The sequence below is a fragment of the Protomyctophum bolini genome (genome assembly GCF_963924005.1).
Source record: "Protomyctophum bolini genome assembly, chromosome: 14".
Taxonomy (NCBI): domain Eukaryota; kingdom Metazoa; phylum Chordata; class Actinopteri; order Myctophiformes; family Myctophidae; genus Protomyctophum; species Protomyctophum bolini.
Genome location: NC_137875.1, coordinates 37,760,468 through 37,786,157, shown reverse-complemented (window position 1 = coordinate 37,786,157; position 25,690 = coordinate 37,760,468). Strand labels below are relative to the sequence as shown.

Sequence of the window (25,690 nt, the reverse complement as noted above, 5' to 3'; positions counted from 1 at the left end):
GAATCTGAGAAATCCAACAGACTCGTCTTGATCACATGACCACAGAGATCATGTGTACCGATTTGCGTGAGATTTGGATGAAATCTGTGCAACTAATATAAACAATGTGTTTTGCAGAAATTGGCCTCATGGTGGCGCTATAACCAGCAGATGTGGAGGGATGCAGGGAAAATGTTTTTTCCATGGCCTCTAGGGAGTGAGCATACAAAGTTGTACACAGATCAATGCAGTTATAGGTAAAAACAGGAATTGCCCTGTTATAGCGCCACCATGAGGCTGATTTGGAAAAAAATGATTGGCATGTCTTCCTCGGCCTAGTGGAAATGTGCGTGCATAATTTCACGGAAATTGCACACTGTGTTTGTGATTTGTGGCCTTTTGTTCGAAGCGGACCAATCATGTGAGCTTTGGAAGCCAATCTTAGCCAATCAGGATGGAAGATGGGAAATGGTGCAGATCCGTGTTGATCACATGACTATGGAGATAGTGTATACCGAATTGTGTGATGTATGGATTAAATGTGTACGAGTAATCTACATAGATGTGTTTTGCCTAAATCGGCATCATGGTGGCGCTATGACAGGCCGTTGTGGAATATTTGGGGCAGAGGTTCATCGTTGGCATCCAGGGAGTGTGTGTGCAAAGTTTGGCATGGATGGGGCCAACGGTGCCGGAGATTAGCTGGTAACGGACGGACGAACACACGGACGGAGTGCAAAACATACTCTCTCCCCATGCCTTCGGCCTGGTGGAGACAATCATGCAGTAGTAGAATGACATTCTATGTAATGGAACTCTAGCAAAAACCACAAAATGGAATTATCCACCTCTATTATTAAACCCTTATACTGTAGTTGTAAATTCCAAGGTGAGATGAGGGCACGGATTTAGTCTTTTCGCATACATGTGCATTGAAAATATAGGTTATATCTGCCGCGTATGATGAATATGCACACATGCACATTGCACACACACGCCACCTATTTATGGAGGGCAGTGAGGCACACCGTTAGCGCAAAAGACACAACATTTTCCATGTACGCCTCCCAAAACCACGATAATCCAGAAATTGTAGCTAAGAAAGATGGCACAGTTGAGCACTCGATTACACATAGGAGATTCTAGAGCAAGATTAACACCCTGGTCAATGAAGGACAAGATTCAGCCAATATAAGCAACAGAGTTGATATTCTTCTTGGTACAGAGAAGTGCAGCAGGATCTGTTGTCTATTGTCAGGATGTTTAACAATTAATAGACTGTATAATATACAGTATAGACTCACTGGGGACTATAGAGACAAACCTTTGTCTGTGCATCAGGCTAGTACGTCTGCCTGTCTGTTCGGAGGTTGCCATTTTTTTCTGTTACCATTTTCGTTCTGTCTAGCCCCCCAGGGCCCCTTACAGTATGTTCTCAAATCACCGACCGCATCATTTGCAGAAAATGACTGGCCTTCAACTGAACAGTACACATTGTTCAGTTATTTAATCGATCTCTTATTTATCATTACAAAGAGCTTTCTAATTGACTTTGAAGAGCATTTGGAAATAGACTGCTGGTTAATGGTCAATCATCTTGTTGTGTGGGACTCGGGCCATCTGTTCTTTTTGTTCAAGCAATTGTCTAATTATTTCTCTCATACATAGCTGCATTGGTCTCAGTGTTTTCTCGATAAGTCTGACTGACTCCATGCTCAGTTTACAGGCTAAGTAGATAAGAGGCACACAGCCAAAGCATGTCATTTTTGAGTGGTGCAACCACTCCCTTACGGAGCTATGTGTGTGGCTGGCTGGCTGCCTTCCTGGCTGGGTGGGTATGAGCACTGTCATTTCTCAACCGTTTTGGACGTGGGGCGGCTCGCCGGAATCGGCCCGGCCCCCTGGGCGCATGCCCAGAAGGGGCCCGGGGCAGGGACTTCCCGGGGACCCCCTGAGACCCCCACATTGGTAACTCTGTCATTTCTCTACCGTTTCGGACGTGGTGGCGGCTCGCCAGAACCGGGCCGGCAGCCTGGTTGTGGTCCTGTGGTTCATTGACAATGAAGGAGGTTTAATGTTTGTCTTTAGTTCAATGTTTGTTTTAAAAACGCCATTGACAACGAAGGAGGTTTAATGTTTGTCTTTAGTTCAATGTTTGTTTTAAAAAACGCCATTGACAATGAAGGGAAAAATGTACGTCATCTTGTCCCTATAACACAAACATTAAATGCCATTAACAATGAAGATAATTTAAGTTTGTTTTGTCACCATTTGTTTTACATCACCATTATCAACATTATCAAACTTTAATATATTAGCGCCCCTCACTTCACACGGGTGTGATATTTTTCGGTCTATGCATTGCGTGTGTGTGTGTGTGTGTGTGTGTGTGTGTGTGTACACATACTGTATGACTATGCTACACACAGCTGCTGTTTGAGTGCTGTCAGTTGGTGTGAGTCAGCTATCCAGGAGCATAACTGTGATGTTGACCATTATGGAGTTTAGAGAGAGAGAGAGAGAGAGAGAGAGAGATGGACAGACTCAGAGTGGACAGTTACCCAGCTGTTGCATCATCTGGAAACCCCTCCTCCGTCTTCCCCCCCACACACACACACGTTGGCGGGAGTATAGCTATACGACCCAGCAGGCGAGCGCATTAGACATAGCCTACTGCATCAACGAATGAATTAACGTCACTTCCCGTGAGGATGTCCTGTGATTGGCTGGCTCATGGCCAGTGAGTGGAGGGAAGAGATGGTTAAGTTGTTAAAGTGAACTGTGCTTACACCGAACATCACATTTCAAACGGAGAATGGAAACATTGTCCTTTAGCTATACGCAGGATTAGTCAACGTGGATCAGTCTAATCACTTCACACAGGCCTGCTTGAACGCAGCGTTTCCCAACACTGACTGTAATGCAACTTTAAAATGCTACTTGTTATTTTAGGATTACACTTGTTTGTAACCGAGTTGATTTTGCCAGAATCTGTTCTTCTGCGTCAGTCAGTGTTTTATGAATCTATCATTGTGATGATAGAGAGTGCCCCCATTTTGGGCATGTCATGAATGATAGGCATACTATTTTTGGAAAATAGGCAAGCTTTCAGCAAAAGTAGGCGAACATTTATTGGAAATTGCATTGGGCTATTTTTCACTATTCGACGTGTACGCAACAAAGTGGTGTGGTTAAGCAATAATATCTCAACGAGAGGCCGCGCTGTTATATTTTATATCAGCATAGCTGTGATTCTGATGAAATCCATGATTTTGTCGATGACTTCGACATACAGTATACTGTATATCCGGCTCCGCTAATAAATGCAATAATCTTTCAGGAATTCTCCCAACGGCTCTTTGGAGCATTTCAGTGGTTCCACTGTAGCGTACAGTACACCATACACGTGGCTTCCCATTAGTTTCAGGCAGTCGGCAAATTAACCGTCACTGTCAAATTTCCTGTGGATTCAAAGATGAGCGCGCTTTGTCCACCACAGGAAACGGCCACCACACGTCTCTCTCAGGCCATCTCCTCCATACAAAGCATCCACAGTCATTTTAGAATAATCCCACTCTTTCACTCGGTGTGTGTGTGTGCGTGTGTGTGTGTGTGTGTGTGTGTGTGTGCGTGTGTGTGTGTGTGCCTGTGTGTGCGTGTGTGTGTGTGTGTGTGTGTGTGTGTGTGTGTGTGTGTGTGTGTGCGTGCGCGTGCGTGTGTGAGTGAGTGAGTGAGTGAGTGAGAGAGAATGTGTAGGTCTTGGGATTGTGTGAATTCCTGCCAAACTATGAAGTCATTATTTGTCCCTTCACCCCTTGGCCAGGATGCTGCCTCCCGGAGCGGAGTTGAGACAAAACTACTGCTGTTGTTGTTGTTGTCGTTGGAGTACTTAGCCATGTTTTGTATTCGCCTTTTTGAGAAAAAATATTAAGCAAAGTTTTAGCCCCGCTTTTAACCCCCGCTGGGAGTGAGACTCTTGGTAAGTTCGTCTTTCTGTTCATCACAAACGGAATGTCTTGAAGACTATACTGATTGGATTCTGTCTTGCGGGAGTATGAATCCTACTGATCTGGGATGAGGCTCCTCTAGTGCCACCCTTAGGCCAAAATCTACAATTGCACCCATTATTACAGATTGACAAATATCCATTGACTGGGCAGCTCTATGTGTAGGGGCCATGGGGCAAGATATTTCACAGCCCGGGGGGGGGGGCGAGGCTCTGGAACAGCTTAACCCCAGTGGGATGCAGTCGCTGTGGAGGCTCGGTAGATGAAGTACAAAAGAAACATTTTTGTTCTTGCGATCATCAAAATCTGTATATTAGACAATTAGAGGTCCTATGGATGGAAGCTTGTAGGTCTGCTATTTTAGAAAAATCCGCTCTTGATCGCTGATTATCTAGAATTACTTACCATGAGTGAATGGGTCAGGGTTCAGTGATTTTTTTATTTTTATTTTTACAAGATACCTGGCTGACTGACTTGACCCTGCTATCTGCGTTTGTTTTTTGTTGTTAAGTAATTACTTGTCTAGCAAACCACAAGCTATAGATGTTGGATCTATATACTGTATGTTTTGTTCTACGACATTACACAAAGTTCATGATTATACATAATTGCGTTTTTCTACATTGCGTTTTGTTGCAACTGCACTGTGTTACAACATGGAAAGTAGGCCTGGCTAATGTCTGTCTGTCTGCCTCATGTCTCTTTTGATCTGGTCTACTTTGCATCCCACCCACTGTAGGAGACCAATAAAAACACGCTGCTGTGCAGCATTCATGTCTGCAACTCTAGGTCTGTACTTGTAAGTTGCAAGTGGTTGCGAAAAAGACACCCACATTTGAGGAACCCCTCGAAAACGAGATTTACGCATCTCAAGAGGCTCATCCCATAAAGAAATGTCAAATAAACAATAGATCATGCTATGATATGGAAACACGTGTTTGTCGTACTAATCAGCATTGCATATTGAAGTATGGAGTTCTCCCTATAACTCTGTCTCTGCTGTGCCCCAGCTGGGTGAAATGTTTTTGATGTGTGATAGTGAGAGGGTTTTAGTGACATGCACACAGACTGGTATTATGATGCATTGCTAGCCCCCTTTGACCACATTCTCCTTAACTCTGCATTCTGTGGTGGGTATACAGCGGTTAATGAGCCAGCTAGCCTTCTAATGCCTTGGTTACAGAGGGGAGGGCACAAGTAATTATAGTGTAATGGGTACTATCACTATGCTCTTGTATTTCTGTGTATGTTAGCTCTGCTAAACAATGCGGTATAGCCTAGGCCTACTCTCACTGTAGCCTAGCCCCCCACAGACTTAACATTCAAATAGTGGGACAATTACTCTAGTCTAGTTCGCCTTGCTTGTCATTTGTAAAATACAGACTATCAAACTATTTCCATAAGGAATGGCTGTTAATTGTTCTATTGCCGGGTATACATTTGTGACGGCTTCAAACTGACTACAGTGAGAGGTGTGCACGTGTAGCTGATTATAACTTTACCCCAAGGATTATTGATGTGGGCTTTCTTTAGTACTTAAAAGAGGGCAGGGGCGCAAGGATTTAGCTCAATAATCGTTAATTCTGCCGTCTGATGGGTCTGACGTGGCACTTTATAATACCTCTCTGACAGCTCGCTGTTGCTTGCCGTGTCAAATCTGAAATATTTAAAAAAGTAATTATTTAAATCTGATACTCAGTACTACACCGCAAGATATTTCAGAACTTAACCCATTTTGGGCCGGAACCCCTTTTGGTGTTATGCATTATGTTATGCTTTAGCTATTGAAAAATAGCAGATCTACAAGCTCATAGCGCGCCACCGAGTGGCGCGCTACGAGCTTGTAGGTCTGCTATTTTTTCTGCTATGGTACATTTGGAGAATGCGGTCCACCAAAGGTGTCTGCACAGTGCACACTGCTGCGTTTTTCAGATTTGTAGCAGCGTTTTTCCGTCGTTTTTCAGTCTGCCAAGCACCAGTTCACAGTAGCATTCATCATCACATGGAGTGTGTTGAAATGGCCAAATGGCAGTCAGTTTTCACATCGGACATATTACAACCAGGCCGACAGGCAGTCAGTCAGTCAGCCAGCAAGTCAGTCAGTATACCAAATATACAGCCAGCCTGTTATTCAGTCAGATTGCAAGTCAGTCGCCAGACTCGCCTGCACCAGCCAGCCGTTTCTGCCAGCCAAACAGTTAGTCAGTCACTCAGCCAACCAGCTGTTCTGACGGTTAATTATTCATTTATACAGCCAGTATACGAGCGCCAGTTATTCACTTTTGTTTAAGGTTGTTCTCTTGGCTCTGGGGCGGTTAGTCAGAGAGTTGGAGTATAGCAGTAGTTTGACCTCCTTTCTCCGGCTCGTCTGAAGGAGAAGAGAGAGAGAGAGAGAGGAGGAGGGAGGGAAAACAAACGTCCTGCTATAAGGGACTTCAGCCAACATTCCTACATCACTTCCTCCTCCTCCGGCATCTGGCAATGATCAGGGTGAGAGAGAGCGAGAAAGCGTTACACTGTAGGAGAGAGAATGAGAGGATGCAGATAGCCAGCTAGCTTTAATAGCATAATTTCCCAGGCTTAGACAGTCCGTCAGACATCACGCTGCAAGACAGACCCCTCACTCATTCAGCGGAAAACAAAAAACAAATGAGGAAACTCAGGCGAGACCCAAAATGTTTGGATTATAAAAATCGTAATCCAACCTAAAATTATTGTCTCTGCGGCTCCTGTTTTGTCCTTCTGTTCTTAATTTATTTTTTATTTTTAATTGTTTCTCGTGTTAACATTATCTTTACATCAATACGTGATCTTACGTTCAGTTTCAGCTCCTTGTTTCCTTCCCTGACAACAACAATCTCCTCTTTCTTGTCTCCTCTCCTCTCAGGATGGCCTAAACGTGCCGTGCCGTCAGCAGTGAGCGTCCTGGACTAGAGGTGTGTACTACTAGACCACATCTTTCTAATATTTCATAACCACTTGGGGTGTGCTTGTGTTTCGTCTTTCCACATAAATGTGTAAAAGCCTTAATGGTATTCAGTTATACTGTATTATTTTCACCAAAACACTGCCCACCTGTCCATATGACAAACCAAGCACTCCTTTTATGATGTTGCTTTTGCGTCACGTGTTTCAAATTTTGAAATGTGCCACAAATTATGCTACTACTGTCATTCGCTATAGGTGTGTACCAAAGCCAGCAGCAGAAAGCAGATATGAGTGTGACCTCCTGGTTTCTGGTGAACAGCGGGGGGACTCGCCACCGCCTCCCCCGAGAAATGATCTTCGTCGGACGTGACGACTGCGAACTCATGCTGCAGGTGAGATGCATTTACATAATAGTAGCCTTGACGAGCCATGAGGCCCCCTGGACATGACGCTAGTATGTCGCAGGGACTTACCCCCAATCCAACCCTTGATGCTGAGTGTCAAGCAGGGAGGCACTGCATGGGTCCCATTTTTAGAGTCTTTGGTATGACCCGGCCGGGGATTGAACCCCGACCTCCCAGTCTCAAGGCGGACACTCTCTAACTAGTAACCACAAGGCCACTGAGCTGGTATTTACACACACGCATTCATACAACATACTGTAATGTATACTACACAAACAGACAGACTAGATGCTAAAGGCCCCCTCAATGATGGCATGTCAGATTGTCACATGTCATGCACAGTCATTTCTCGATTTCTCACATTGAGTCAATGACTTTTCCGAAAGAACCAATGTTCTTTCATGCTGAAAAGAAAATACACATACGAAAAAAGGCAGAAGAGAATCTCTTATTTTTGAAATATGCTCTCATACTAGAATTGAGATAGTTGCAGGATATGCAGGATATGCACAAGATGTTACACCAATACACCAGGCTATGCTTGTGTGAGATACTGTAAGCAAGGTGAAGACCCCTCTGTACAGCTAAGCTAATAGAAGGTGATTGACTAGGTCAGGGTCCTGGATGGAGGGTACTGTACACTCTGGTACTGCAGCAACTTGATGCTGTTGCAATTGCAACATACGTGTGTGTGTGTGTGTGTGTGTGTGTGTGTGTGTGTGTTTAGAGTGTGTGCATGTGGATGACTTTGAGATTGTTTGTGTGCGTGCGTGCGTGCGTGCGTGCGTGCGTGCGTGCGTGCGTGCGTGCGTGCGTGCGTGCATGCCTCAGATATAGTACTATTTATAGAAAGTGGGCCAGATACCAGATCTTCTCAGAACAGTTTGTAGGGGCTGGTACTTTCTGTCAATACATGCAATCTACCGCAGATTAAGTGTGTTCTATTGCTTGCCAAGTGCCTGTTTTATATTATCGTACAGAAGACGTTCAGAACACTAGCATTTCAGTCGAAGACAATAGATAACATCGCCATGTATAGAGCGTTGGTAATTTTAATTTATAACAGGCATACAGTAAACAGTTTTCCGCATGTCTGGATTATGTATACTGTAGAGCCACGGGTGTGCTTGTTTATATCTTTCCTCATAATGTGTATAGAGCCCTTAACATTGGCACTTAATGTACGTTGACATAATTCAGCTGTCCCATGCCATGGGACACGATGCATTGAGCTATTATTATTAGCTATTATTATTCACCAAACACTGCCTCCTTGTCCATATAACAAACCAAGCGCTCCTTATGTTGTTGTTTTTCGCTTCACGACTCGTATTTTACATTTTGAAATGTGATTATGCTACCACTATATAATACTACTGTCACTCGCTAGGTGTACTAGTGTGTACCAAAGCCAGCAGCAGAGAGCGTGTGACCTCTTTAAGTACATTTTGATGCCAATACCGTTGTACTTTTTCTCAAGCACATTTTTTAATTCTGTACTTTTACTTGTAACGGGGTAGTTCTACATGGCAGTACTGAGTAAAACATGCGAGTGCTTTTTCCACCACTGACGAGCACACGTACAGTACACAGCGGCCGTACTGTATTTGACGTTAATCTCGTTAAGTCGTTAGACGCTGCTGATTTTTTGCATATTAGTTCATCAGCAAACTCAAAACTAAATCACATTTCGCTCACTCTTCTACATTGAATCACTGAACATACTTTATTACGTTAACAGATCAGCGTGGGCTTCAAAGGACAGGACAATTAGGAATAGTTTGGTTCCAGGACCTGTTATTACTTTACCAACACCTTCTCTAAGTGTGTGTGTGTGTGTGTGTGTGTGTGTGTGTGTGCGTGTGCGTGTGCGTGTGCGCGTGCGCGTGCACACTAAGCAAGTGTGCACTCACTAAGCAAGTAGTCGACTAGTAAATCCACTGGTCGACCTTGTTGGTACTAGTTGACTAGTTGATAAGGGGAAAAAAAGTGTATTTAAAAAAAAAATTGTATAGGCCTCAAGATCAGGTAGATTATAGTTATAATGTACACAGTTTTTAAATGTACAAATATTTATTTCCAAAAATAATAATATATATACATATATATTTTACATAATAGGTAGTTACTGTAAACAACTAGTCGACTAGTAAACTAGTCAACTAGTAAAAATGACTAGAATGCCCTAACGCGCATGTGCGTGCGTGCGTGCGTGCGCATGCTACAGTAGCACAGACACTTTGTCTAGCTGGAGAGTGTCACTCATGTGACAGTTAATAAATCGGGGCATGGTCTCATCACATGGCTCACTGCTATGTGCTGCGTGTTCCATGGGGTTCCCCAAATGCAACGAACACACAGAGACATACACACAAAGCCACTATTCAACGCATTGTGAGCTTGTAGATCGGCCATGACACCACGAAATACATTTAGCGTACGGCCTAATATGCTCAGTATGAATCGAACATTCGGGGCATTTGTGGAGCAAAAGGATGTCCACTTACATACTGGTGTGCTCGGTGCAAGGCCGGCCTCCTGGTCTTTGTAGTTCTCCGATGGTTTCATATGGTTTGTTACGTCATGCTTGCGGCCCGGGGATTTCATTCATCAAATAAAAACACTGAAGGACATTTGGGTCCTTTAGCCCTACCTGGCATTTGAGTGGCCATGGAGCAACAAAAAGACTTCTTATTGAATATACTGGCCATGGTGTTTTAGACATGTTTGCTGGTGGTTCTCAAATCTCAACGTTGAAACTTCTATGGTCTTTTATAGCCAGTCTATGGATTGCTTTAGGAGCAGTGCAGGGCACTGGGCAGCCATACTTTGTAAGTCAGCTCCAGCTTTAACCCATTCAAAGCGGAGACATTTGTAGAATTATCCTCAGGTCTAGTGTGTTTGTGTCATAGTGTGTTTGTGTCATAGTGTGTTTGTGTCATAGTGTGTTTGGTCCAGGACACGTCTTTTGATATGCGAGGTAACCAACATGACCACAAGGAGAACATTTCTAACTCCTTGACCCAGTTAGGCCTGACGTGCTATTTGTCAATAGCTAAAAGTACAACATAATGCTTCGAGATGGAGTGCCACGATTTTTTTCCACCCTAAAACATGGTCATCAGGTATTATTTTAATATAAGGAGGAAGAACTTTTTCCAAAAAGTGTACAGTATGCCAGGCAAAGGCAAACCAGTATGCCTGGTTTTCCTGGTGGGTGGTGATGGGTGGTGAACTGAAGCCGCACCCACAGCTGTAGTTGTATGATAAAGGGCGAGGGCGGAGAGGGGCTGATAGTGTGATGTCACTCACTATATTACTGTTTATTTCATTGGCCCTGTCACGGGGCAGCCCGTGCCTTATACACACACACACACACACACACTGATTAAGGACATTGCACGCACGCACATACCACACAGACTGTGGGTAGTGGGGCAGACAGGTCCATATAATCATATCATATAATGTCAATACTGTTGATGTATGCATTTACAGGATGTACAAATGAAATGATACACAAAGGGAAAAAATTCCATTTATTAACCTGTGTTTATTGCAACCTCAGTGTTTGTATGGCCTTTCCAGGGCTGTCACTTTAAGAAGGGGGGAAGGTGCCAAGTACTGTTGAGGAGTAGGGGTGTTCCACAATGTCAAGTGTAAAGTATGTCTATTATCGGGGGAAATGAATGTAACCCCATATGATGTATAATCTAAAATAGAACATCTAGGTGTGGGGTTACCTATTCAGGTTCAGCTGATAGCTGTGAGCTTGTAGATTAACTGTTTATATTTAATTGCTTCTCTGTGGGTGGTAGGATCCTCTCCTATAAAGGGGAGACTGCAGGCAGAGCTAGTCAGTTATGCTTGGGCAGGCATCATGCTGACAGCCCAATGAGAGAGCTGCTAGGGCCCATGTCATGGGCATAGCCTAGTGTAGTTTGTTATTTTTCCTTTTTCCTACGTTGTACATTAAGTATTTTTGAGTTCTTTGTTTTCTATTTTGGCCAGTATTATTTTTGCTGTTTTATTTTTCCGTTGTGAATATCTACACTGGAGCTGGAGGTTTGGGAGCAATAAAAGCCACCAAAAAGCATCGCTGACTGTTTTTGGAGCCTTGGCCCTCGAGCAACTTCACAGGCCCGTTTGACTGTCAAGGGTTCAGCCTCCAGGAAGAAACCCTTAATACAAAGTTAATACACCATTGCACATACAAACGACTCCAGGGTGTCCAATGAAGTACTGTCACCTCATAAACACATGAAAAACTGGAAAAATACAAAAATGGTGGCACCCAAAATGGGTTCCCGCCCTGAATGGGGGCTGAAAGACCCCACTTGGTCCCCAGTAGGATCAAAGCCATTACATTAACAGTGGTTACAGTGCAAAACGTTGGCCTCAAGATTTCTGGAATTGTGGTGTTATTTTCATAGACCAAGCAAGCAGCTTGTTTTTGCCAAGTCACACTCCAACCAACAGTTTGGAACAATGCTGCCGTTTACAAATTATGCAATCACAGTTGAAGATTGATACTGAAGTAGTTGTGGTTAAAGCATAATAACGATGTATTCTTGGAGGTTACATGGACACAGTTATGTGTCCATGTTGTCAGGCTGAACCACAAGAGGATTTTTTTCCCCCCAACCATGGATAATGAAGAGACTGGATGAGATGTGGTATAGATAGACGTATAATATAGTTGGACATCCTCCTCTCCATGGCTCTCTGCATCATATCCTGTGTGTGTGTGTGTGTGTGTGTGTGTGTGTGTGTGTGTGTGTGTGTGTGTGTGTGTGTGTGTGTGTGTGTGTGTGTGTGTGTGTGTGGTGTGGGTGTGGGTGTGGGTGTGGGTGTGGGTGTGGGTGGGTGGGTGTGGGTGTGGGTGTGTGCGCGTGATTATATGATTTTTCTCTCTCTCCTGTGGCTTAGGTTCAGTTCGGACATCACCAGACCATATTTTCTATGTTGTCTGTTTGCATACATACTGTTTATAAAACACTAAATCAGGTCAGGTCTAAGCCGTGGAAGCGGTAGTCGTGCTCCATGTTAAATCTCTTTTTAATCTGATTCTCTCTCTTCTTGTTTGATATAGCCCTACCCGCACTCTCACTAAGCTAAATCTGGGAGACGGTTGGCTTGACTCTCAGGAAACAAGCAGCTAAATGTGGCTCAGTCCAGCTGAAATGGGCAGTCTTTTCCGTCAGCCATGTGCAATAGGTTATAGGCCTGTGGGGGGACTCCCACTTTCTGCTGAGAGGACACTCTGAGAAACTCAGTTAAGATAAGACCGCAGTGGGAACTCCAGCACTCTTTTGTATCTTCTGCTTTTGTTTAGTCAGATAGTTGGAAAGCCAAGAGGGAGACTGTGTGGGAGACACAGGGAAGAAGACTGGTGCAGGGATCTGAATCCTAGATCAGCAGACATATACGTGTCTTACATACTTTCTATCAATTACACACCCCATGAAGCCTTTTTGGATTTCTGTGTTTATTTATTTATTTCATACAACAACCCTAAGGACTACTATCTGTATCGAGTAAACCGCTAGGCCTACTGCACATGTAAACAGAGATGCTACTGTACATCTTAAATCGAAGGCATTTTTTTGTATATGATTTAAATATAGAAAAAATGTCTTAATCTTGCAGAAATGCCGCTATTTGTTCCAAAGTGACTGCAAAAGATGCAATGTGTAACCCATTGCTGGATATGTCCACATTTGTCCCTAATTATTCCTTTTTTCTGATTGATTAATGGGTCTGTGATTTGTCAGTTTAAGGGTTGGCTGTGTGTTTACCAAAGGGTAAAACAGTATAGTTATTGCACTTGTTTATTACTAATTCAATTAATTTAAGTAAATAACGTCTTTTTCTTACTGGTCAAGGACATTCATTGTTGAAAAATCGGTCACTAAAGAATTCCTTCCACATAATCTTAATAATCTTTATGTTAGCTGCAACTGGCAACATGGCTGTGAGTCATGCATATACAGAGTCGGACATTTAGAAACAGAGGCGCCCCAAAATAAAGGAAAAGTATTCTGCCTTGATTTAACATTAAGTATGTCAAGATTTCTAATGATGAATGTTAGCTGGAATTCACAGTTTGCCATTATCTCCCCAGGCTGTGACCTTGATGTTTCATTCTTCTATACAAGGTTGATGGGTCTTTGTTTCTAGCAATTCACCTTGTCCTCTAAATAGCTGATGGGCTTATAGCTGGAGAGAGTACGGAAAATCAATGCTTAAAGCCTGAGTCTCTCTTTTCCCTGTTCCGAGTGCGTGTGTGCACGACTGTGTGTGTGTGTGTGTGTGTGTGTGTGTGTGTGTGTGTGTGTGTGTGTGTGTGTGTGTGTGTGTGTGTGTGTGTGTGTGTGTGTGTGTGTGTGTGTGTGTGTGTGTGTGTGTGTGTGTGTGTGTGTGTGTGTGTGTGTGTGTGTGTGTGTGTATATATATATATATATATATATATATATATATATATATATAAATATAGTATGTGTATATGCATTCTGTATATACACACGTGCACACACACACACACACACACACACACACACACTCACTCTCACACACACTCACACTCACACTCACACTCACACGCGCGCACAAACACATGACTGTGTATTGCAGGGGTGCCCAAAAGGTAGATCGCGATCTACCAGTAGATCACAAAGGCTGTGCACGTATACTGTAGATCACATGACATGTCCCTAAAACATATATAATTTAAAATAAAATAATAATTATTATTTGGCATCTGACAATAATAATAATAATAAGGTGACTTGATTGACTTACATCAAAAAGGGGCAAACATCAGGAGCATTACAAAGTTAGTATACATACATACAAAAACTAAAACTATTTATTTCCCATTCCAAGCGTGTTTTTGTCATGTTATGTAACTCCAGCTCCGCTTTTCCAAAGCCCACCTCAGGTCAAATGTTTAACTATTTTCAGCAATGAGATCGTATTTTTTTGTTGTTGGTGGGTATAGATCTTGTTGAGCTGGTCATTTTCAACACATTCTGCACGGGAACCCCTTTTGGTGTTTTAACTATTGAAAAATAGCAGATCTACAAGCTCGTATAGCGCGCCACCGAGTGGCGCGCTATACGAGCTTGTAGGTCTGCCATTTTTTGAAAAATCGTGAAAATGCGGCACACAAATCTGAACATATATTCTTTCAGAAGACTTTTATTTATTTATTTCGACGTTGGGCCTAGATGGGTTAAAGTACAAAAAGCCTGGGCACCCCTGGTGTACCTGCGTGATACAGCATTAACATCCTAGCATGCTCTGTAGCATGTACAGTATACAGCATGTACAGTATACAAAATGCTGAGCAGACCCAGTTGACCTCGACTTTGGTGCAGCAGAACACACTGTGATGCCTGGTGCGTGTTAGTGTGATACGGTAAGGGGGGGAAAAAAAACAGAAGAGCAACTCTTCCTCAGGCGACTGAGTATCTCAACGCAGGACTGTGTCAGTCTGTCAACAGCTACATATATAGAAAGGTATGTCGATACTAGTTATAGTCAGTAGCAGCAGTGCATAAACTCCTCGTTACAAAGAACATTTCAGAGAGAGTTCATTCCTGGGCAAAAACCATAGGCAATCTAAGAGAGATGTGGGGAAATGATAACATGGTCAGATGAGTCATGCATGCTGCCCCATATTCTCCAGAAGTGTGTGAGTGTATGTGTGTGTGTGTGTGTGTGTGTGTGTGGCTTACACCAAGAGGATGGTACAGGCTCGAATGCTTCATGGCCCCTAAAGTGAGGGCATCTGGTGGCTATGTTTTACTGTGGGGGAGCATCTTTCTGCTATGGTTTGGGTTCTCTTCTCTTCTCAGAGGGAAGGGGGGGGGGTGGTCTGATGAAACATTTCTATCCTATAGTGGGGGAGTGGTATACTATCTTCCAGGATGTATTGGCAATATTCCCATCCACACTGGGTACTGGGTGGTTCAATGCTATATGACTCTCAACCCACTTGAACACCTTTGAGAGATTTTAGCCCGGTCCACCACACCAAAGCAACTATAGTTCAAGGTTCAAGTTTAGTTAGTGTCTCCCGAAGGGCAAATTGGGTTAAACAGACATCAGTGCATCAAACAATGCAATTAAATTGTCGCAACTTGCGACCAGTTGCAAGACACTTAGGCAGTCTGGACTGACAAGTTGCAGACTGGTGCTATAATAGGGTTGTAATAGTTGCAAGGAGTTGCGTTGGTTGTGACTGTGGACTGGACATTTTAGACCAACACGTTTGACAGCCTCTCTACTACCGTCACCAAAACACCAAATGAGTCTTATACCTCACCAATACCTGTTTTTTGTTTCAATTTGTCACTGTAAATGTTCCGTATGACACAATTGTGATGCAATGATGTAGACTACTGTATACAAACGTCACTCACAATCGCACGCTCTAAAAATAACAGTAAACATCATGACACTGACACTAAAAATGGACCTGCGCTAACGCTAACGTTTGGAGTTGGAAGTTTGTTTGTCTGTGTGTGTGTGTGTGTGTGTGTGTGCATGTGTCCACACATGCACAAGTATACAAAAGTGTGTCTATTCATTGTCTCGGGGCACTAATTGAAATTCAAATGCTGCTATGCCGTAAGATGATATCACATTGCAACATGCGCTGGCATACTACAGGTAGGCCACCAACATTGCCGGCGGTTACTATTAAATATAGTACATTCCAGACATTGGATATTAAGGCCACTATGATGGTTTAACATAACGGTGCCAATGTCACACTCTGCCCTCCAAAGTGTTTTAATCTGGTATCTGAAACAGTTGCTGTTCTTCAAGGATTTAATAGTCCACAGCCAGAGATTCCAGCCCCCAAATTCACATTCTCTATAAGTCTGTCTATATGTGTTTCTCCACTATCGTATCTTCAGACACACAGTCATGCAGGGCAAAGACCATTTATGTACAGAAAAGGGGAACTAATTGGATCCGTACACGGACCCAATAAGTGATAATTAACCCCGAGGACGCTACTGTACTGTGTATAGGAAAGCAGTCGAGCACATTTCATTTCTACAGTAAAGAGACGAGAGAGAGAGGAAGAGCAGGACAAAGCAACACGGACGCAGATTGAAATACATTTAGGGGACATTCATCATCAAGAGGACAGCTGCGCTGTGCTAATCAGACGACGATAACCTTTGAACCCATTTTTGGGGCGGGAACCCCTTTTGGTGTTTTAAACATTAGGTTATAATTTAGCTATTGAAAAATAGCAATAGCTTGTAGGTCTGCTATTTTTGAAAAGTCGTGAAAATGTGGCACAAATCTTTGAATATAGATTTCAGAGCGAACATTTTTAACTAAAATATTGGCTTATGGGGGGGGGGGGGGGGTCCCTGGAACTACATATTTTAAGATGGGGGTCCGTGGCACAATATAAATAATTCTGGGGGTTTCCTTGACATGAAAAAGGTTGAGCACCACACTGACACAGAAACATGGGGTTTTTCAGAAAAATGTTTTTTTTTTTAGTCCAAAATGGGTTAATGGGCACATCTTAAAACCTCCACATTGAAATGCCGAGTGAGTCTCTGACCCGACCGCGTGTGTGTGTGTGTGTGTGTGTGTGTGCTTTCTCTTTGCAGTCTCGCAGCGTGGATAAGCAGCACGCCGTCATCAACTACGAGGTCGGCAGCGACGAGCACAAAGTCAAAGACCTGGGCAGCCTCAACGGGGTGAGTAATGTGGCCGATAAGACGAGGAGGGAGATGAGCAGGAGGAGGAGGAGCTCAGGGGGGTGGAAAAGATAGCAAGATGGTGAAAGAATGGAGAGGACACAGAGAAACTATGTGAGAAAATAAAAGGAACTTTACTTTTGTAAAAAAGAGAGATGCAAAGGAAAGGAAAGGTACTATTGTTAACCCAGGGTAACTGGACTAAGCTCAAGAACTTGTTTACAGCCAGCCAGGCCCTGCTCATAGAACATTTCATGGTAGAGGTTCAATGCCTTGTCCAAGGGAACTTCAGCGGTGGTAATTTGAACGTGCCGGTCCGGGGATACGAACTAGCGACCTTCCGATATCAAGATATCAATGCAGGGAGAGAGAGAGAGAGAGAGACACAGAGAGAGCAACAGAGAGCAAGCGAGAGAGAGCAGGTTCACCATAGTGAGGGATGAGCTAATGCAAATTGAGGTTAGAGGTGAACTTTCACTCGGCAGTCTCGTCAATAGGTTAATGAAGATCTCTGTCAGGGTTCTGGGTCAACTGGAATCCAGATCCAATTAATGTAACGAGCCGCGGTAAATTAAGCGTCTCTGCACATCGTGGCGTGATATCAAAGGAAATGGTCGTCCTTTGTTGGATTATTATGCCATAACGATCAGTCACTGCAGCCTGAAGCATGTTGTTCTATCGCGAGGACATGTGAAGTTATGACATTGCGCACTCCCGACTAATGTCGTCTGTCTCTCTCAAAGGCTATTGGAAAACTCCAACTGCCTACATAAAACGTGTTTTTTTCCTGTGATAGGATTCAAGTATAAATTTGCCAATTTGACAAACCTACAGTATAGCTACATGTAGTCTATACACACATACAGCAACGTGGCCAGTATTATGTGTTTATCTTCAGCTGACCAGTGTTGCTTTTAGCCTCGTGATCTTTACAGTATATAATCACGCTCTGGGGCAGATGTAGCTTTTAAGCGTGTTAAGTCGGCACTTACAGGAAATACAGGAATGTTTTTTTTTTATATACATGTGTATGTACTGATACTTTGAGTTAAATTAACAATATTGGATAGTGCTGTATACACACCGTATATTAAAACAAATATATAGACTAGTGAGCAGAAAGAAAAAAACAACAGTTTTGACTCTCAGAATGACCTCTTTATTTAGCTTTTATAGCTATGTTGGTGTGGCTCACCAACGCATGGCGTGAGTCATCTGTTCCGCAAATCTGCTGATGGCACGTCAGTAGCTCACTAAGCCAGCTTAATGTTTTCTTATTCGTCCAAAACTCCAAATGAATTAAAGAATACACATGTATTCTTTCCAATGTTAGCCTGGGGAAGTGGTTAGAGTGCCAGGGGAATTCAACACACGTACATACACATACACTACACATAATCACATTGGCGATGTACAACCAATGACACACAATAATGTGAAAAGCTGTTGTTGTAGTTATTTCTTTTTCTGACTTGAGTAAAAGTACCAGTATGGCATCAAGATACACTTGAAGTACCAAAAGTGAATGTACTAATTACACAGAATGGCCCATTTCACAAGTTCAATATGTGTAGAAATCTTTTGAAAATAGCAGATCTACAAGCTCACAACAACAGGCCGTATCGAGACACGTTTTAGATTAATCAAAATCGACATATTATATATATATAGTAGTAACATATTATAGTAACAAAAGTTTTCAAATGATTGTAGTGGTGTTAAAGTGAAGATACCTCAAATGTGTCACCCATTTTGGGCGGAAACCCCTTTTGGTGTTAGCATCATGTTATGCTTTAGCTATTGAAAAATAGCAGATCTACAAGCTCATACGACTGACATAGAAACATAGCTTTTTCAGAAAACTGTCATTTTCAAACAGCCATTTTTTAGAATCTGATCTCAGGTCAAATACTTGAGTACATGTACTTTCACTTTACTTTCCACCACAGGATTGAGAGCTCTGCAAACAGGATGCAAGGCATCGCATTTTTTTGAAGCCACACGTGGCATGACTCATGCAGTCAGTTAGCAGCCTCAGCGCTCAGTCATAGCGGCCGCTAGCCTAGCTTTATAGACATTATATCCCAGATCCTCTCCTGCATCAGACAGGAAGCCAAGGGTCAGAGCCACTTCCTGCCATGTCATAACTAATTGGCTCGAATCCCTTCTTCTGTGGTGGTGGTGAGTGACGGCATCCATACTGACAGGATGCTCTCTCTCTCTCGCTCTCGCTCTCTCTCTCTCTCTCTCTCTCTCTCTCGCTCTTGCTGAATCAATCAGTGGATGTGAGGTCAGGTGTGACGTGTGAAATGACTTAACAAGCCTTGCAAGTACTGAAAAGGTCCCTTTTTTTTCATTCAACCCATTTTGACATGAGGACGATTCTACATCCTGACAGTTGTCTGAAAAACCATATGTTTCTATGTCAGTCGTTCTCAAACATTTTCTTGTAAAGGACTCCCAAAAATATATGTAATTGGCCGCCGACCCCCATCTGAAAATATGTTGTTCCAGGGACCCCCCCCCCCCCCCCCACCTCCCCAGAAGCAAAGATTTTAGTTAAAAACGTTCGCTCTGAAAGAATATATTCAAACCTTTGGGCCACATTTTCACGATTTTTCAAAACTAGCAGACCTACAAGCTTGTAGATCTGCTATTTGTCAATAGCTAAAGTATAACAGGAGGAGGGGGAAAGTTGTTTTACGACCACCGCAAGCTTAGGTTAGGTGTGATTGAATTTCTGCTGCCGGGCCTAATGAAACATGATCTATGTGTTCAGGTCATATGCTGCATGCATGGGTTGAAGGAGGAGAGAGGGTGGGAGAGAGAGAGAAAGAGAGAAGGGGGGGGGGGGGGGGGGAGAGAAAGAGAGAGAGAGAGAGTGAGAGTGTGTCTGACCGTCAGAAGTGTGGGTGATGATAGAGATTGCATGGAGAGGGTGAAGGAGAGGTATAAGCTCTGCTGTCACTGTCAGGTTATAGCCTCGATATACCCAGGCTTTCATTCACTGTCAGGTCAGTGTCCTCGGCTGTGTACAGACCACCTGACACCTTCCTCAGGAGGGCGTCAGGCGGCGTCAGCTGACTCAACTGGCGCCGTTCTACAGGCCAGCGCTCAAACCGGACCGACCTGACAGCATGGCCTTTTCCAGTTCACTCCGGGCTGATTTGTCACTCATTTTGTCATGTTATAATAGGCCTAAAGTTAAGTAAACAGTATACAAGTTACTCATATGAGTTGTTACATGGTCTTAAGTAGGGCTGCAACTATCAATTATTTTCGTAGTAATTATTCTGTGTAATTAAAGTAACTTTTAGAGGGAGACATTTTTTGGTTTGTCCATGAATGCTTTGGAGATGTGATTAGTTAAATATTATTATTTACATAATTCAAAATGATAGTTTTGACTTTTATTCATTTGTAATACACTGTCAGTAATGGTGAATGTTTTGATCTACTTTAACAGCCCCTTAACCCATTTAGGGGCTTTTCTTTTTTTGGGGTTAAGAAAGCATTTGAATAATGTGGGAGAGAACACATCTATGTGAGACTCGTTTTTTTTTTACCTTAATTTAGCTGGTATATGTATATCCCAAATAAAGTAAAATACAACACATATTAAATGTTCAAATAGAATCATAGAATGTCCCCTGCATGTTATCAGGATAGAATTACCCATTTTGGGGCGGGAACCCCTTTTGGTGTTTCAAGCATTCTGTAATACTTTAGCTATTGAAAAATAGCAGATCTACAAGCTCATAGCGCGACGACGGAGCTTGTAGGTCTGCTATTTTTTTTAAATCGTAAAAATGCGGCACAGATCTTTGAATAGGTCCTTTCAGAGCGAACGTGTTTTTTTTTTTTTACGTCAGGCCTAAATGGGATAATGTCACATTCCTGCCGGATAATTGATGTTGCCGATGAATAATAATTAGCATGTTGTATGTTTGTATCTCCTCGTGCAGACCTTTGTAAACGACGTCCGCATCCAGGAACAGATGTACATCACTCTGAAACTGGAGGACAAGCTGAGGTTTGGATATGATATCCTTTCAACTGGTTTGGACTACAAATGATCCACATACATGTTTTTTTTTTAGTATTTCCAGGAATTTCCAAAATTACAAAATTGGTAACAGTCGACGCGAGGGTAAATTCAAATACTCCGTATAAAATCCTTTCATCCTCCTACTATTGAATAAAAATGTCCTTCATTTTCTCCTGCGGTGGGTTTGACTAATCGATCTCAAATTGGGGTATTTTCTGTGAACTCTCTCTCTCACTCAATTAACACCGCTGTGGGTGGAGTCGTGGGAGTGACTCACTCACGGGAGCAGCTGTGCCAGGGTGCCCATAATTAACATCTCAGTCCATCATATGGGATACTGTATAGATATAGAAGCTTGGATGCTGTATCTGGGCAGAGTGGCTCAGTCACACAATGCTACGTATATAGCGACAATACCAGCAGAGAGAAAGAGAGCTGTGTCGGTGGTGCAAAGTTATAGAGCACTTTGATTTAAATGCATAGCATGATGCAGCACACCCAGCCAGGCTAGCTGTGCTACACATAATAACCTATATAGACTTGGGTGCACCAATATGGTCAATAAAGCACAGAATTATAGACTACATTAATGGTCTTCTTTCAGGTCTCCCCCACAGACAGCCATGGCCCATTTAGAAAGTAGCTTAGCTTCTAGAGTTGTAATAAAGGTCTAAATCCCAGATTTAAAAAAAAAATCTACAGTATGTATTTATGCAGTTATATAGGCTAGCTCATTGTGGATGTCTCCTTTCATATTAGGGTACATTCCGAGACCAAAATCACTCAAATTATTTAAGGCTAAAAATACATCTCTGACTCGGTTTTACTGGTCGTCTACTAACTGTCCCCTGAGTTAAAAAACATGGTGAGCTGGAATTAGATTCTTCAGAGGATCCCAAGAATAAAAATAAATCCAATCTAAAACCTTTTATGTTCTCCCCCCGCCTTTTATTACATTTTGCACGTTGGCCTTTGTTCTTTTTGTGCAATTTAATTTCTCTATTCGTTTCTCCTTCTTAAATTAAATGTTGTGCTTTATTTATAGCGAAGCACTTTGAATTGCCTTTGTGAATGAAAAGAGCCGTAGAAACTGTGCCTTGCCGTGTCCATAATATTAAAAAAGGCATACTGAATAATACTTCAAATTAAGTTTACCTTTCAGCTTGTCCTGAGCTCATAACCTTTTTGGTCTTCAGTGCTCTCTGCTTGCAGGCCTCCGCAGGTTGTGTGTGGGGAAGGCAGGTTGTGCCTTCGGGTGCAGTACTTAGTTTAGACAGTTTTTGGTTTAGACTAGTCATTGGTTAGACCAGTCATTACTAGTCCTACAACTACAACCCATCTCAAACCCTCACCCTAAACCTAACCTCCCACGGGGCAGCACACCTAAACCTAACCTTAACCCATATCTAAGCAATGACTAGTCTAAACTAAGTATGCACCCGTGCCTTTACGGTCTTGGAAGCATTGTCCCCACCACCGTTGAGGCCACGGATCAGGGCTGATCTCAGATCAGGGCTGATCTTAAGCCGGCCCGTTCACGTTTGTGTGCGTGTAGCCGTTTCCCCTTGTTGTTTCCAGTGTAGTTCCTTGACCTGCCTGTCTCACATACCAACCTGTTCACTGTGGTCAGAGGAGAGCTCACCGTGCCTGAGGAGGCTCTCAAGGTAAACACAAACGCACACACACACACACACACACACACACACACACACACACACACACACACACACACGTTTCTAATTAAAGGGACCCTTTTTGCTAAAAAAATATATGTTAATTACGTTTAGAAGATTTAGAACACGTTCCTGGAGGTCTTCATGTGTGTAATATGTGGTTTTAGATATTACTTCCTGGACTACATGTTGTCTCAGTAAGACAGCTCTCCCCCCTATCCACAAGGAGGAGCAGTGCACCACAGCATCATGGGAATTGTAGTCCAGGAAGGAAGTGAGCCCAGTGTCGATGACATCAGAGACACTGGGCTCACTGCTAAAAATCTAAAATATCTAAAAACCACATATTACACACATAAAGACCCCCAGGAAAGTGTTCTAAATCTTCTAAACGTCATTAACATATATATTCTTTTGCTAAAAGGGTCCCTTTAACATTGCATATACACATATTTGTAGCGCATTATGATTATGCTCATAATGACCTAATAAATATGGACATGGCCTTTATCATTTTCTTTCCCTCTGTATATCCACCTTTAACTCTCTCCACCCCCCCACTCCCTCCCTCTCTCCCTTCAACCGTCTAATCCTTCTGGTCCAGCACGAGAAGTTCACCAGCGGTCTCCAGCTCAGCAAGAAGCCCTCTAATGGTGAAACCAATCCTCCCCCCAAATCTCCCATCAAGACCCCCACAAAAGTCCCCAAGACCCCCGGCGGTGGCAGCCCAAAGCTGGGCGAGGGCAGGACGGCAGACGGTGTGGTGGTGGTCGCGTCCCTGGTCGAACCGCCGGCTAAAACCCCTGACATGCACAAAGGAGACGATAAGACAGCAGGTGAGAGAGGCTATTAGTATGAATGTGTTATTGTATATTATACCACAGGTCGTTTCGAGGAAGCAATCTGATTGGTTGAAATGGCCTTCTAGCAGCACCATTCACCACCTAATCAAAACAAATAATTCAGCTGCTCTGTTTTCCCAGAGCGCTAGCAAACTCAGTGGCTATAGGCTAGCTATAGTTTCTTGGGACATTTGTGGTCGTAGTGACTACATCTGTCATTAGTTTTAAGGGTAACTGGTCAGGTATAATTGCAATATTACACGAGAGGGTGTGGTTTAACGTGATTATTGCTACTTCGTCTCGTTCCTTACCGCATCACTGTCACTGGGTGGTTTAATCACGTTAAACCACACCCTCTCGTGTAATATCGCTTAATTGTTTTAGCTGTTTACGTGCGTTTTAAAAGGTGTATAATTCCCTGTGTAGTTCAAATATCGCAGAAAGTCTATTGATTTGTGGAGATTATCGTATTTAATTCGCTTATTTTCTTAATTTAACCGAAAAACCCCTCACAACAATTAAAACTATAGGCAACCCTGACGGGCCATTTTATTTGAACGAACCAGCCCCAGTAGAATATGAAACGCCTGTACTGTACACCCACGGCTGTGCTGTGGAATAATGCAGAAGCATTACACTTCCATGCTATATGGCCTCTGCAGAGCAGGAAAAAATGGGACATCGGTGGCTGCTTGCAACAGCGAAAGGGAGTGATTCATGCGTGTTTGAACAATGGGGAGTGACAACCACTCAGTCAGTTGTCCACGTTCATTATTGTGGAAAGACAAATCCTTTGTAAATGTGACATTGGAAACCATGGCAGTGCTAATTTCAGGTCGGTCATCTCTATAGAGAGAGACAGGGTAGTTGAGGGCAGAGTGGAGACAAACAAAATGAAAACACATTTTGTATGTGATGCTGGTTGATCAAAATGTCCACCTCGCTTGTGTTTTTGGTGTTCGCATTATGTTATGCTTTAGCTATTGAAAAATAGCAGATCTACAAGCTCATAGCGCGCCACCGAGTGGCGCGCTACGAGCTTGTAGGTCTGCTATTTTTGAAAAATCGAAGAACGACTGACATGGAAACTCAGCTTTTTCAGAAAACTGTCAGGATGTAGAAGATATTTTTTGAATCTGATCTCAGGTCAAAATGGGTTAAGTATAGGCTACGTAGTACACGGCAACATTGTATACCAAAGTAAATCTCTTCGACATAGACTAGACTCACTAGACTCGAGTCATCGTAATACAAACACAACATGTCTTGTCAGTGTCAGTACAGTAGACTGGACACATAGGACGCATTAATCCTTGTGGGCTTCTACCCCAGCCCAGTAGGGGGCGGTAGATGTGGCTTTCAAGTTTCAACTATACCGAGCTGGGGAGACTCAAAGGCTATATACTGCTCAGTGCTCATACAGGCATGTATTTGACAGAATGAACCCAGCGATAAGTATTCAGTTGTTGGAAGGTTATATGGTCAAAACTATGGCACACACCGTCTATAAAACTGGTCTATACGCTCTAGATGTTGAGACAGGGGTCGCATGGGGTGTGTCTGTTTTTTTTTCTTTTACAGCTTCGCCCACAGCACTTTTATTAGGGTCGGAGAGTGCCCAGACTGCCCACACCCACTGCATGGCATTAAATCCATATGCCACACCATGTATACTTTGCTTTTAAAGCAAGGACACACGTGGCCAAGGACACGCACGCACGCGCACACACACACACACACACACACACACACACACACACACACACACACACACACACACACACACACACACACACACACACACACACACACACACACACACACACACACACACACACACACACAGAGTGAGAGAGAGAGTATGGTATAGAGTACTATAGAGCACCGTACCATCCAGAAGTATAATGACAGCCTGCCCACATGGTTCTACACAGTAATAATGACCCTTTTAGCGTTGCTATAGTGCCACTGTAAAGCCAGGGCAATAAACCACATCCTCTAGAACTCGCTCACACTAAATACATCCATTTTGTAACTTTATATACATATAGGCCTGCCATTACAGTGGGAGCAGC

General features: G+C 43.1%; 1 protein-coding gene across 1 annotated transcript in view; it reads left to right on the top strand.

The window, feature by feature from the left end:
• The window catches only part of cep170aa (centrosomal protein 170Aa), a 76,500-nt gene that overhangs the window by 6,025 nt on the left and 44,785 nt on the right, over positions 1-25,690 (top strand). The window contains 6 exon segments of the mRNA XM_080782469.1: positions 6,874-6,922; positions 7,170-7,306; positions 16,963-17,052; positions 21,018-21,099; positions 22,709-22,764; positions 23,378-23,609. Of these exon segments, the coding sequence (XP_080638595.1) occupies positions 7,202-7,306; positions 16,963-17,052; positions 21,018-21,099; positions 22,709-22,764; positions 23,378-23,609 (565 nt within the window). The 5' untranslated portion in view covers positions 6,874-6,922; positions 7,170-7,201.